Source organism: Mercenaria mercenaria, chromosome 18 (assembly GCF_021730395.1).
Source record: "Mercenaria mercenaria strain notata chromosome 18, MADL_Memer_1, whole genome shotgun sequence".
Classification (NCBI taxonomy): domain Eukaryota; kingdom Metazoa; phylum Mollusca; class Bivalvia; order Venerida; family Veneridae; genus Mercenaria; species Mercenaria mercenaria.
This window is the reverse complement of record NC_069378.1, coordinates 26,440,854-26,456,785: the sequence shown is the minus strand read 5'-3', so window position 1 is coordinate 26,456,785 and position 15,932 is coordinate 26,440,854. Positions and strand designations below refer to the sequence as shown.

Here is a 15,932-nt window from a genome sequence, read left to right as displayed (position 1 = left end):
CAAATAAAATGATAATTTCCTTTTAGAACGGAGGTCTCGGTTCATGAGTCCCCTAGTGCCGGGTAAAGCGCAACTCTTTGATCAAGTATTTTGACAGAGTTCATATTCTGTTGGTTGTAAAGTCACACCGACACAATTACAGGTCATATTGCGACCTCTCAGCTTTCCGTGGTTGAGGAAGGTCACAGGTATATGCACCTCTGGGCATTATTTTTGACACGAACGGCAGCTTGGTAGAACCATTGATCTTCAGTAAGCCTGATGAATGGTGTCCTCATATGAAATAAAATTTAGATCAAAACTGGGGTTTCAAACCAACTGCTGTGAGGGGCAAATATTTTGAATGCCATGATCTTAATCATCCAAAAGGAGTAAGTGAACCAAAAGTACCGACAATATAACAGCAGACTCCGAGTATAAATATATATCGTTACGACTGGTGTTCTGGTTTCAATCAACCGCGAGAAACATGAAGAAATTTACATCTTGTCTGACATTTTAAAATCAAAAATTACTTATTTACCGAACGAAGCTATCAGAAAGCTTTTGTGTTCAACCCTTTGTGCGCATGTGTTTTGTTTGACATACTTCTTTTACTTCCGGCTCATTGCGATAGTTCGTGAAAACTTAATGTTTTATTAAAACAGACTATGTGGAAATTTGATATATCATACATTGGTAGAGCATTTCGAAGAGTGGTGTATGTCAAATATTAAATTTGATAAATTCGAGTACCAGCTTACTGAGTTCAAAGGGATGTGTAATCCCATTTGCAAAAGTAACAGTCAAAATTTAATAAGACTAACAAGCTGAGCCGTGTTAAAGAGTGCTACTTTTCCTCTGGTACATATGTGGTAACAGAGAACGGAATGATTTATGCAAAAAAGGTGTACGTCAAACGTATCGAAAAGTGATATAAATAAATATTACATTCTTACTAGCATGAGCATGAACAGCTGGGATGACTTACGTGCAAATGTGATGTGGCTACATGACTGTAAAAGCATAATCCATCGAGAGTATTTTCTTTAGGTATAATAAAGCTAAATAAGTACACTATGGCGGGTAAAGCGTATTTAATGATGTACTGTTGCATTATCTTCTTGTTAAGTGTTGTTCAAACGTGTTATTCAACGGAAATAAAATTGGGCATACTTCTACCGGAGGCCGATACTTATCCATTTAGTATAAAATGGGTTCTACCCGCACTGGAAATTGCAATTGAAAAGGTTCTTCCTTCGATAGTACCAGGAATTAATGTGTTACAAGAAGTAAAAAATTCTAATTGTTCTATGGATCTTGCACCTAAAGCAGCTGTCGATTTATATGCGGTTGAACATGTACATGTGTTTATTGGACCCTTTTGTGATTATGCAGTAGCTCCTGTCGCGCGATTCAGTCCTCACTGGAATATTCCAGTACTAAGTGCAGGCGCACTGGCTGCAGACTTTAAATATGAAAAGTCTGAGTTTAAACTGCTAACTCGCGTACACGGAACCAACTCTAATACGGTTGAAGCATTCGTAGCTATGGCAAATAGTTTTAACTGGACAAATATAGCCGTCATACATTTTGAGAAAAATTTTAGGGAATCAGCTTGCCGTATCTTGGTTCAGAACCTACTTTATCACTTAAGGGTCAAGTCTCAAAGAAGACCATGGGTTGGAAAAGTTAAAGACACAAATCCATACCATTCAGATATCGAGGAAATACTTCATTCTGCTTCGTTACAATCCAGAAGTAAGTTGTTTCTTCATTAACATTGTCTTTAAACAAAAACGTTGTTTTAGTTTTTGTTGTTTTCAAAAAAAATCTCCTTATCTGTCAAAACCTATGTTTGAGAAACATAGAACAGTTTCTTTTATCTAAAACATAATATTTTTTTAATGATGAATTTACTGAATTTTACTACTTTAATTTTCCTCTTTTGTCTAGTTTAGGCATGGAGCTTCATCTAATTGCCGTCAAGTCCGACAATAAATCTGTACATTAATCTAAGTGACTTTTTACAATATTATTCTCATCTTGTGGCGATAACTGATGCGTTTTCATTTTTCAATATTTCTGTTTAGTAAATGCGACATATAACTATTTGAAGCTTTATCTGCAGGAGTTAAAACAAAATACGTGTGAAACTTAGATAAAGCTTTCTTTCAATTTCGAAGTGAAAACTTGGGGTTTAGAGGTAATAAGGAAGGGTTTGATTCACAGAATTTTATTCGAGTATTTATGATTTAAAAAAAAAAATATCTTTTCCATTCAGTAAGAATGTTCTGGTCTGCTTTTTTCTTCAACGTTTTTAGACGAAGGAATTCTATAGAGAAAATATGTCTGATTCTTTTATCATCTTCTAGGAGAATAGAGAGTGAATATAATTGAGCCGTGCCATGGGAAAACCAACACAGTGGCTTTGCGACCAGCATGGATCCAGACCAGCCTGCGCATACGCGCAGTCTGGTCAGGATCCATGCTGTTCGCTTTTAAAGCCTATCGGAATTGGAGAAATTGTTAGAGAACAGCATGGATCCTGACCAGACTGCGCGGATGCGCAGGCTGGTCGCAAACCCACTATATTTGTTTTCCCATGGCACGGCTCATATCAATTCTGAAGTCTTTTGAAATATTTCCCTGTTGATAAATTTTATCATTCAAACCTAACGAAAAGGGTGTTTGTAGAAATTTAATCCATTTAGTCATATCAACATCATATTTTAATTGTTCAACAGGTTGAACAGAAACATCTTAACAGAATGTCCAGTTTTACGAAAATGATTGTATAAGAAAATTCTAAATTTATTATTATCGCGAATTTTGAAACAGTGCTCCCGAAATCTGGTCTTAAGAGGTCGTGTCGTTTTCCCAACATAATGTATACCACAATAACTGGTATTTCATGTAATTACGTGGATAATATCAGAGGGATTTTCAAGAAATGTCTGATTGAATATTTATATTGTAGTTTCTATTATATGTTTTTACAGTAGAGCGTATTGTCGAGTTACAGTTACAATGAGGACAGCACATGCACCTATTAGAATGATACTAAGAGACTGAGTTCAGTAGCAGCTGTTTGAATGTTGTATTTTTTTATAATAGGTGATTTAATTGGTGAATTCAGTACTTTTAAATTATTGTTGTAAAGTGCAGTGTTCTTAATATTTCTTCTAGAAGTATTTAAATGTAATGGTAAATGACCACCGGCTGCCACATTCTAGCTAGTTAATACGAAAGATAAGTTTTTACTGGACACGTTAGATAACACACACTTAGTACCTTTATTTGTATAAGTTTTTGACTTTATTATTCTACTCATTGGGTTTTTATTGAAATAGCTATTATGCAAATATATGCAAATATTTTAAAAACAGAATGTAAAAGGAACTCCTATTTTATGTTTCAAAACAACACAAGCCTCTGTTTCATCACTTTATTTTTATATATCAGGAAAGACTGATATTGGATAGTTTCAACAACTACTTTTTTCAATATTTATCTACATATTAAATTACAACAACAAACAGTTTCATCTGGTTTGAGACATTTACAGATGTCTCTATTATTGTACTACGTGCTAAGTTGCTCACTTAAAATGTTGTAAAAGGGTGCACGTAAAGTATTATTTGTAGTGTTATTTCATGTAGTTTAATGATTCTTAACGTAACACTATCTTAAATCTCGAAGCGTTGACAAACTTTAATGACAGACTGACTTTGAAATGTAAACTACACTACTTGCTTTTCTGTTTGTAGTGTGTGGTGTTTCGTACGTTTCTACAAAGATATAGCATGACAACGCTTCGTCTAACGTTTGCTTGTTTTCAGTTTTGGTTCTGTGTGCGAGTCCAAATCTAATTCGAGAAACTATGATAAAGGCACATGAACTAAACTTTGACAACGGAGAATATGTCTTCCTTTCGTTTGAACAATTTTCCAGGTAAATAATCACAAATATTTACTAGGTATTACAAGAATGATATGTCTTCCTTATGTTTGAAACATTTCTCACGTAAATAACCACAAACACTTTCTCGAATGAGATTAATTTCCCAGGTGAATAATCGATTTTTTTTCTTGGAAAATACATCTTCTTACTCTTGATCAATTTTCCATGAAAGCAAACGCAAACCTTTACAAGAAAAATAAAGGTAAATAATCGCAAAATTTTACTAGCATATATGTCTTCCTTACGCTTGAACAATTTTTCAGGTGTAAAATCGCAAACTTTTACAAGGATGATATATCTTTCTTACACTTGGACAATTTTCAAGATACATAATCGCAAATGTTTACTAGGATAGTATGTCTTTCACGTTTGAACAATTTTCCAGGTAAATAATCGCACATGTTTACTGGCATATATGTCTTCCTTACGATTGAACAATTGTCCAAGTGTATAATCGCAAATATTTATTAGAATGATATGTTTTCCTTACACTTAATGAATTTTGCGTCTGTTTACAAATTTTCCAGACAATATTTTTTTTCTCTACCGAAGAAAATTTTATGTTAATTGACACATGAAAGATAGAAACTAGAGTCAGTTTAAGAGGAGATATAGTTTGTTCTTTTTTCCAATCAAACAATTCAATTTTCGTCAAATTAAAATAATCTACTACAACTTGATGCAGTTCTGAGTATTGAAATACATCGCCGTGAAAATAGCATGTATATTATTTATCTTCTTTGATTTTAGCACAGCTGAAATTGAAATGCCTTGGTATCGTGCAAGTGACACATCCGAGAGAAACTAGAAAGCCAGAAAGGCTTATGAGGCACTCATGATTATAACTGTTCGTTATCCAACAAATCCAGAATATAAACAATTCGTCAGTGAGGTCGGACAAAGAACAAATAGTCCTTATTTACAGGTAGGAGTTCTAGCTCCATAATACGTTCGTTAAGAAAAGGCGCTTCAGTTTTATTTTCTTTATTATGTCCAATTTTTTAAATTCAAGTTATAAGATCACCATTCGCTGCCTGAGAATAATTATCCCCACAGAATACGTAAACGTTAGCTAGTGTCGGCAATGCATCTGGCTTGGGTTTTCAACCATTAACAGAGAATGTCAATGAATGACTTTCAAACTGTATTACAGTGGTTAATCTATTTCCACAAAAAGACAATATAAGGAATGTGCATTAAGATAGACACAAAGTAAAAATTCAATGAAAGTTTTGTCGTTTTTTCTTGCGAATGTGTACATTTTGTAATAAATGTAAATAGCTTTATGTAATGGTTCTTACTTTTGGCTCGGACAATTGTTAGTTCTATGTAAAGGGGTTAGGGTATCAGTTAGAGATATAGCCACAACATATGTTATATCAATGAGAAAATATAAATAAAATATTTATAGGGCCATACACTCACTTTCTACTTCGTATTAAATAATGTAGGTTAGCAGTTTGGTAGGAGCATTTCATGATGCAATTGTGTTGTACGGACTAGCTGTCAAAGATGCGCTGAAAGCTAACGTATCTTTAAGGAACGGTACATATATTACACAACAAATGTGGAACAGAACATTTCGAGGTAAATATGCTGCTTTGTAGAGCTGTTTGCACATCAGTTTGTTTAACACTGTTAAAATAGAATTTAGCGAATAACAAACATAAATTGATTATATATTTTATCGGAGAAATAGTATGTGGACAATTTCGAACCGCGAAATGAATAAAACATTATATTGTACAATTTTCTGTTCTGTATTAGACTGAAACTATTGTATAGATTAAGAAACAGGAAATTGTCTAATTACTTACGTCCTATTCTGTCATGTAAGAAATATCGAGACTATTAATATACAGACATACGTTATTCCTGCATATGAACAATATATTACGCTATCTGAATATTACTTTCACAATACGGAAAATCTGTATTTTGTTCAGATAATTAATACTTCCGCTTAGTTATTTCGAAGACATAAACATATTTAGTAATTAATACTATCGTAATTCAGATTTGCTGGTTTTTTGTTGTTTTTTACATAAAACGTTATTTAAATTCACTTATAATATGTTAGCCAATATACTATCGTAATCAGATTTGAATACACTTCTTCGTCATAATGTAATAAACCTACTTTAAAACTTCTTATCATTCCGAGTCATAGCAGTTTTCGAACTGTTTTTGTGAAAATTATAAAATGTTTCTTCGCTACAAAAAATGTTTAAATTATTTATAATATTTCCGAAATTATTCGTCAAGAAAAGGAAATCAAAAACAAAAACATGACCGCCAAAGTGTGTGGTCACGTTTGCTAGTCCGATTTTGAACACATTCACATAAATAGGCCTTGTGTGACCCTCTATCAAGACCGTTCAAATTACTTTGATTCGGTAAAAATCACGTCTACCAGGTGACATCGTAACTTTTCCCTATACGTACGTACTAGAAACTTGAACTCCTTTTGAGTGAAACTGGTGGCCCGATTTTTAAATAATTTCATGTAAATGGTTCTGGTGTGACCATCTATCAAAATTGTCAAAATTATTTTATTTCGTTAAAAAACATGACCTTAGGAGGGTGTGGCCTCTATCCCCCATATGCATATAATGGAAGCTTTAAAAGTATTCTTGTCAGAAACAACAGGCCCGATTTTTAGATATTTTTACATGATATCAAATGGTCCTTGTGTAAATCTCTACCAAGAACGTTCAAATTATTCCAATTTGTCAATTAGTCACTTTCCCTAAAAGTATATAGTGAAAACTGTTAAAACCCTCTTGTATCAAAATCCTGGCCCGATTTTAAAATAATTTCACAAAAATGGGCCTTTTGTGACATTTTACCAAGATTGCTTAAATTATTCCGATTCCTTAAAAAACATGACTGCAAAAGGGCGTGGTCGCTTTTACCTATATGTATATAGTAAATAAAAAAAAGTCTTGTCAGAAACAGTCATCCCAATTTTAATATAATTCACACAAATGGTCATTGTGTGACCTTCTATCTACATTGTTTAAATTTTCCGATTCGTCAGAAAACATGGCCACCAGGGGGCATGGTAACTTTTACATGGAAACTTTAAAAATCTTGTTGTATGAAAGATTTGTCCGGTGTTGAAATAATTTCACACGAATAGTTCTTGTGTTATTCTCTTCCAATTGTGTTCAGCTTATTCTGATTCGTCAAAAAGCATGTTCGTTTTTCCCTATATGTACAATGGTGTTAACTTTAAAAATAATCTTGTATGTAACTGCTGGCCCGATCTTAAAACAATTTTAATGATACGTTGAGAAACATGGTGGCATAAGGGCGGTGTCATTTTTCCCTATATGTATAAAGCGAAAATCTAAAAATCTTGTCAGAGTCAGCGTCAAAAACATGGCCGCATAAGGGCGTTGTCACTTTTCCTTGTAAATTATAGCGAAAACAAGTATTTGGCGGTCGCTCAGCCCCGAATATGTTACAACTTTACATGCTGCATATTATTCCTACATGGTTTCATGTCTCTATTATTTTTAAGCTATATGCAACGAAAATCCTGAAGCACTTAATGAGATACATGCGACACAAACTTTTATGTACACTTGCGACTACGTCAATGGCCATAACACTGGTCTGACTGTGTGAGATCAAATTAAAACATTATATACTCAAGTGGAAATACTGATAACAGTCCTGTGAAGTTTGATGACATTGGGTCAATACTTTCTGAGATATGCCCGACACTAATTCCGGGACTGATGCGGTCGGACGAATGGGCGGGCTAGGGCAACATTAATTGACCCACCCAAACACAACTTGGATGGTTGCGAGGGAGGGGTGGGAGCACATAAAAAGAAATTATTTCATATTGTTATATTCTCAGTGCAAAAGAAATCATTAATCGCCAGTTGCACCTTAAATTATACTTAATAACACGTCTTCTTGAAATATGTCCTAACATTTCATGCGAAAAAAAAAAATCTTTTTACCGCTGGATACAATGAAAATTCAGATTATTTCCGATTGAGTATTTGCATTATGTACATCTATATGCACTTGCTTATTTGCACTTTGTCTCGCAATCGTAAAATCTAAGTAGGTAACTTGAAAATTACCTCATAAATTCACGTGCTAAAGACAACTATGAAATATAATGATTTGTAAATACAAGAATGAAAGTCTGTTTCACAGAAAGTATTAAATTTTTAAGAAGGTCTATTTGATATGGAAGCAATACGCTCGTTTCTCACTTATCGGAACACCAAACTCATCCTTACGGCATTCCGTACGTACTAAGACAGTGCTCGTGCGCTCTCCATTTCAAATATTTTGTCAAATTCTTCTTTGAGGCATAATATATATTGTTAAAAGCATTTTATATGCCACACTGCTTAGCGAAGTAATTGATACATTTCTGGGTCAATATCACAATCTTCTCGTTCGTAAATGCATTATCTTCCTTTGGCAAAACGAAACAAAAAATATACTTTTTTAAAAATATTGAATAATAAAGACAAAAACAAATGGAAAGTGTATTACATATGTGAAAATAGGTCATAATACATTCATTTAAAGAGCCCTATAGAAAGAACCAATTCAGAAATTATAAACTGTTTTACCAGAGGGTTCGGGTTTCTTTATGTTCTTGTATTTTGATCAACTGAAGAGTACAAAACTCATAAGATTGTAAAACTGCACATTGTTATAGACCTGTTAGAGATATAGGACATTACGTTAAATTTATGCAGGTATAATAGACCAGATCGAGATGTAGGAAATTACGTTAACTTTATGCAGGTATAACAGACCAGTTCGAGATGTAGGACATTACGTTAACTTTATGCAGATATAACAGACCAGTTCGAGATGTAGGACATTACATTAACTTTATGCAGGTATAACAGACCTGTTAGAGACATAGGAAATTACTTTAACTTTATGCAGGTATAACTGACCAGCTCGAGATATAGGACATAACTTTAACTTTATGCAGGTATAACAGACCAGTTCTAGATAAAGGACATTACGTTAACTTTATGCAGGTATAACAGACCAGTTCGAGATATAGGACACAGACCTGTTCGAGATATAGGAAATTACTTTAACTTTATGCAGGTATAACAGACCAGTTCGAGATAAAGGACACTACTTTAACTTTATGCAGGTATAACAGACCAGTTCGAGATAAAGGACATTACGTTAACTTTATACAGGTATAACAGACCAGTTCGAGATATAGGACATTACGTTAACTTTATACAGGTATAACAGACCAGTTCGAGATAAAGGACATTACTTTAACTTTATGCAGGTATAACAGACCAGTTCGAGATATAGGACATTACGTTAACTTTATGCAGGTATAACAGACCAGTTCGAGATAAAGGTCATTACTTTAACTTTATGCAAGTATAACAGACCAGTTCGAGATAAAGGACATTACTTTAACTTTATGCAGGTATAACAGACCAGTTCGAGATAAAGGACATTACGTTAACTTTATGCAGGTATAACAGACCAGTTCGAGATAAAGGACATTACGTGAACTTTATGCAGGTATAACAGACCTGTTCGAGATAAAGGACATTACGTTAACTTTATGCAGGTATAACAGACCTGTTAGAGATATAGGACATTACGTTAACGTTATGCAGGTATAACAGACCAGTTCGAGATAAAGGACATTACGTTAACTTTATGCAGGTATAACAGACCTGTTCGAGATATAGGAAATTACTTTAACTTTATGCAGGTATAACAGGAACTGTAAATATAGACGAAAATGGAGACAGAGTAGCGGACTATTCGCTCTTGGATATGAACATAATGACAGGAAACTTTGAGGTATTTTATGTATATCAAACTGAAAACGAATCAGTTTTTTTCCTTTTACAATTCAGTATTTTAAAAACCAACAGTTAAATATAAGTTGGAGTAAACATTATATATATCGGATTCATCAAGTAAATGCTCGATTCAGTATTATGTAAAAAATTCTAATAATGTTTATCTAGAATGTACATGTACAAGTGCATCTATTATGATATTAATTATTCAGTCTTTGTTTTTTGTTTTTATTCTTTGGGAGGTGGGGGGGGGGGGGGGGGGGGGGGGGGGGGGGGGTTGGGGGCGGGTGGGATTGCTGGAATGCGGTAGACTGAATTTGCCCGTTGGGCTGCCCGTGTGTCCAAATATGTGTCAAACTTATCGCAGAAAATAATTGACCTGAGGCGATGAAACGTCATATTAAGCGTGTAAAGTTTTACCTGGTTCTGATTAACTAGAAAGGAAATGTAAGCCGCTTTTAAGTTTTCAAGATGTGTAGTCGAGTTTGAATTTTTATCAGAATCCGGTTTGATCATGTATTTCCATCGTAAAGTTTCGGTTTAACTTTTATTTGCAGCTGTGACTCGATTTGTGTTAAGAACAGTTCCAGAACATCTTTGTTAGAACAAAAAAGAAACATGCTCAATATTAACGTTTCTACAAATTTGACTGAAAGAATATCATATCGAAAATACACTGAAAGAAAATAATTATGGAATTGTAATCTTGTACATTAAAAACTAATGATTTTTTTTCTAAATATGATTATGATTGAATCACGTTTAAGTCAAAGTGTAGTAAAGCAATATTTATTATTTTAATGATTGAAACGGATATCTTTTCAGGTGGTTGCCAATTACTTCGGACAATCCAAGCGTTTTGAATACATAAAAGAAAAATTTATACAATGGCCTGGAAATTACCACCATGCCCCACCAGACACACCGAAATGTGGCTATGACAATTCTAAGTGTCCTCCTGAAGGTATGGTTGTTACCACAGAAATAATTTCGAAAAAGTAAGAAACTTAATCATCACATTTTCACTGATATTGATATAGAGTATACAAAAAGCAAACACACTGTAAAACAAACTAGACTTCAATAAGAAATACAATGTTTTGTTGAGAGAGAGGTAAATGTTTGGAACCCAAAAGCTACATACCGTATTCCTGATGGAAAGAATGTTTAGTATATTTACAGTTCTTTTACATAACATTGCCGCTCCATAACCGTAAAACTTTGTATGCAGAACGTGGGTAGTATTTCTCCGAAGTAGAATAGTATAATGCATATAGATTTTAACATGCATCAAATAATCAGTAATAGTATATAAAAAATACTGGACAGTGTAAAATAAATGTCATAACATCATTGACAATATTGTTTGTTTAAGACGACAATAATTTATTTTTCTACCTAGCTGGACACAACGATACCTTTACTGAGAAATCAACGAAAAGAAAAACCGAGGAACTTTTACAGACCTTGCAACAAACTCTAACAAAGATTTCTGAATCAATCAAAAAGCACAACACAAGCTTGATTGCGATGGCCAAATATGTTCAAGCACAAAGACGTGCTGATTTGGAGTCTTCAAGGAAATGTCCGTTGCCAATGCCAGATGACACATTGAAAAGCATTGACTGTACAGATGTCCTCAAAAACGGTTACACGTCTTCAGGACTTTACAAAATTTACCCAAGAGGTATTCTCCTATTTCGGATTTAGAGCAAAGATTTATTCGAAAAGGACCTTCTTTCTTTCTTTAAAGTGTATGGTATTGTTTCATGGACATATTTAACTTGTATACATGTATTTTCTGATATACTTTGTAGGAAGTAAATCTGGGTACAAAGTACTCTGTGACCTGGAAACAGACGGTGGTGGTTGGACCATATTCCAGCTCAGAGAAAATTTGACCTACGATTTTTACAAGACATGGGTTGAATATGAATACGGATTTGGAGAGGTTTATCCTACGTTGAATTTCTGGTTAGGTCTCAGTCAGATACACCAGATAACGTCTCAAGGTCAGAACTTAAATTACCCATTTATTCATTTGAAGGTTAGATGATGCTCAAAAAATTGATGAATTAGATACACTTAATTCAAATAAACGGGATTTAAAGTTAAAAACTTTGTATCTTACGTCAGATAGATGCTAATCTGAAAATATTTATTAAAGCAAGTAAATAGTTGCATATAACTATATAGATAAAAGAAGTGGAAAATCATAGATCGCCTAACTTGACATACTTTAAATGATGCAGGCTCGGTTTGATTAAGCCTGTTCATAAAGTAATATTTTGCCAACCGATGCAAAAATATGGACCGTTGAGAAAATGTAACTACCATAGATTACTGAGCTGAAAATGCTATTTTCCATTTTAAAGTACAGAAAAATACCTTATAATGTATCAACTCTTCTTGTGTTATATTTAGGTACATATGAGCTGCGAATTGACATAGAGAACGTTAACAATGACAGAGCTGTCGCACTATATCAAGTAAGATGTTTTTACTGAGATACATCTGAGCCGTGCCATGAGAAAATCAACATAGTGGGTTTGCGACCAGCATGGATCCAGACCAGCCTGCGCATCCGCGCAGTCTGGTCAGGATCCATGTTGTTCGCTGCCGATTTCTCTAATTGCAATAGGCTTTGTAAGCGAACAGCATGGATCCTGACCAGACTGCGCGGATGCGCAGGCTGGTCTTGATCCATGCTGGTCGCAAACACACTATGTTGATTTTCTCATGGCGCGGCTCATCTATCTTATTAATCATTTTTCAAGAAAAATAAAAACGTCATAACCTAACAATAAAGTCATAAGTAGACTGCATGTTAAAAATGATGTAGTGGAAATGATGACCATCTAAACATTATTCTGTGATATAGTGGTTGTACTGTATTCGTTTGTTTTTGTCATATGCCAAAAATCTATAATTATTAAAATCACATATTTACAATCTATTTTATTCTTTTAAGTTCATGGTGAGTTCAACGTTATACATAAAGAATAATAATTTTACAAATATTGTCTTTACACATCCATAGAAATTTACTTCAGACAACTGTAAATAAAAATCCAGCTCATAAAAGGAAAAATTTGGTGGCGAGTATATTTTTAACTAATAGTCTAAGCACTTAACCTAAATATCATCCGATCCTTATATTTGCATTTAGCTCACAATCACCTTGATCTTTTATTTAGTCGATGCCTGATTTTACAGATCTGTAGAAAAGCTCTTGGACCAAATAGCTGAAGCAATCTGAGCTTGAAACGGAGCAATTGTATTTAAAATACAATCAAATTTTCATCTTTCATCAATTTCTTTGTCCTTTAGGTATGTACAAACTGACATCCAGATCGTACGATAATAAAAGAAAGGAATTTTTTTTATATATCAATTACAAAAAAAAGATCTCAAAAACCATTGCTGTTTTTCTGGAAATTACAATTAAGTTGATATGTTACATCACAATGACTATAACCTATAAAAATGATCAGGACTGATAGAGAATCCTTAAAGAAAAATATCTGCATTAGATAGATAATAATTTTAACTATATATTCTTTTATTAGTACTTAAGAGAGTTTTACACCTTTTGTTACAAAATAATTTCCGGTTACATATTTACATTTTCGATTTTAAAGATAGTAGGGATCCAAAAGGCAAGTTAAAACCTTTTTCCCTTTAGTATGAATTCATTTCAAATCTATCTTGACTGCACAATCACAATTGTTAATTTAGACATAAGCATTCCGAATAGGTTTCCGATTGGCATACAATATTGTCATGCAAATGCTTGACATATGTAATAAAATATTCTTGTTTTCATCTTCCTTATGCAATAAATTCTTATCAAAGTTCTGCTTATGGCAAAAAAAGTTTCCCTGTGTAGGGTAAAAAAAGGATAGAAAAAAATACAAATACCTCAAGTAAAAATCTAGCGTGTAAGTGTTGAAAACAAACCTATTGGCAAACAACCTGACTACCATTTCTACGCGCCATTTTTCTTTTTAATGTCTGTGAACCTATGTAAAACCTTATATATAAAAATAATAAGTCATCAATAACTGAACCTTAGACCAAAAACGTTAAACCTATAACTGAATGCAATTCAGTTTTATCTTAGCCAATAGTTTGACTTAATTTCAACTCGTAGGATGTGAACGAAAAAGCTTATTGCAACTATAATTGTCATTAATCATGTAGTCTATACAATATTTCCAATTTAAAGAGCTGTTTAAGGTAGGAAGCTCTCACAAGATTTGTTCTATAATTCTTCATGTACATGAAAAGGGTATTTTAGCATCATCCTTTAATTTCATTGCAGGATTTTGGCATAAGTAACGCCACATTAGACTATACCATCTCGGTGGGATCATTCAGTTATGATCCATCTTTAAATATTCCCGGCGATGATTTGACTGGGGTAAACAACATGAAATTTTCAACGCATGATATGGACAATGATGAAGAAGATACAGTCAATTGTTCCCAGTTTTGTCGAGTATGCATACCTTTTCTTTTTAAAACTGCGTCAAGAATTAAACAGTTATTCCTATCCTTTAAGGTTCTATTCCTTTAAGGTTCTTTAAAATCGCTTCTTGAGTTCAGTAAAAAAAAGTAAAAGATGAAAAATAAACGGGATTTAGTTAGTAATGTATTGCGACGCGATAAAATAATGGAGGTCAACATTTGTTTACACTCAGGTTTAAACAGTATTTACTTCGAAACAAAACGTCATAAATGCATTAGCATACAAGTATATACACGTGAAACTTATGAGAAAATATACGTATGATTTGAATTATTCATATGAATTTGTTTCATTGTGTGTGAAAAAAATTTTTGTTAATATATTTTAGAGTGCATGGTGGTACAACTTATGTCAGCACGATGTTCCTAGTTCAAATCTAAACGGAGATGTTGGATCCGAAGAGTGTCGCCATTTGTGGGCAGGTTACAGTGACGAACGAATATCCAAAACAAGGATGATGTTAAGGCGGAAGCAATAGGGTTATACATGTATATTTTGCAGTGTAAATCTGCTCGGGCCTTTCCGAATTGTGTTTATATAAATTGAGCCTTCTTAATTCTAACGATGTGTACTATTTACAGCGAGGCTACAAAATGTCACAGAAAAGCCAGGATTATACAATATTACCTGTAGACATACCGACATACCGCGCATATATAGCAGGGCGTTCATGAAAACGCATGTTTTATAACAAGTTGCAACATTGTGAAATATAATTCTTTGATTTTGATATTTGCTCTCTCGTTCACCAGTGTGTCAGCATCAACTGAAATTACAGATCACATACACCAACATTAAATCGCCCCTATTGGATGTACGCACGTATTGAGTGCACTTAATACTGACTAAAGGTTATATGGTTAGATTTAGATAGTGTATACATTCAATGCGTGCATACATTCAATGCCGGAAATTTAATGCTGGAAATTTAATGCTGACAGATCACATGCGGACGTATTGCTCTAAAGTATAGGAGAACTCTGGTGTTAAACAGTTTTGGTCAATAAGGAAATCCGGAGCTGTTATCAGAAAACTTTCAAATAAACAACACAAATTTTAAATTATAAGTACTTATGATTTTTCTACTATTTACCATATAAGCTCATAAAAAAATCAAAGCCTTGAAATGTCTGCTGGTTGCGGGTTTTTTGGTAGATTTATTTTCTGTTTAAATGCCAGTCTATGAATATACATGAATGAGAAACAAATACAAATTTAATGTGCCTCATATCTAAGATGAACTCTGCCTGACCCAGCTTGTGATGTAACCATGGGCCGGAATACCTTATCATTGATAGATCTTATATAATCTAAATGGTCAGTGCAAGTGGACAAAGGTTGAATAAGAACTGCTTGTTCATTGATAACTCATCCGCATTGTTCATGAATGGGACTATTTTGTGTAGCACATGAACATCCTTTGGATGTGATTCGGAATCAAATAAAGATGCTATGATTGTCAGAAATACACTTTAACTTTGGTAGCGGGATAAACCCGCAACCAAAAATGGTAGCTTTAGTTGAGAAAACATTAATTTAACAAGAGAAGATGTAATTTATTTGGTATGTACTGAAACGATTTTGTCTTCTTTTTTTGTACAAGTACACTTTGTGGTGTTGTGATC

General features: G+C 33.6%; 2 protein-coding genes across 3 annotated transcripts; both read left to right on the top strand.

The window, feature by feature from the left end:
- The first annotated feature begins 21 nt into the window (after nt 1-21).
- LOC128550421 (atrial natriuretic peptide receptor 3-like) lies at nt 22-3,886 on the top strand. Its single transcript, XM_053529375.1, has 2 exons — nt 22-1,740; nt 3,750-3,886. Exons 1-2 carry the CDS (start codon nt 1,059-1,061, stop codon nt 3,782-3,784), a joined length of 717 nt encoding a protein of 238 aa, XP_053385350.1. The 5' UTR covers nt 22-1,058; the 3' UTR covers nt 3,785-3,886.
- Nucleotides 3,822-15,928, top strand: LOC123538629 (tenascin-R-like). Of its 2 annotated transcripts, none has more exons than XM_053529372.1 (10): nt 3,822-3,933; nt 4,693-4,867; nt 5,394-5,529; nt 9,683-9,774; nt 10,602-10,740; nt 11,179-11,463; nt 11,594-11,788; nt 12,201-12,265; nt 14,101-14,277; nt 14,636-15,928. In XM_053529372.1, the coding sequence occupies exons 2-10, from the start codon at nt 4,778-4,780 to the stop codon at nt 14,783-14,785; spliced, it is 1,329 nt and encodes a 442-aa protein (XP_053385347.1). In that variant the 5' UTR covers nt 3,822-3,933; nt 4,693-4,777; the 3' UTR covers nt 14,786-15,928. The 2 variants fall into 2 exon arrangements, with proteins under 2 accessions (XP_053385347.1, XP_053385348.1); XM_053529373.1 differs by lacking the exon at nt 3,822-3,933 and adding an exon at nt 4,308-4,327.
- The last annotated feature ends 4 nt before the right edge of the window (nt 15,929-15,932 follow it).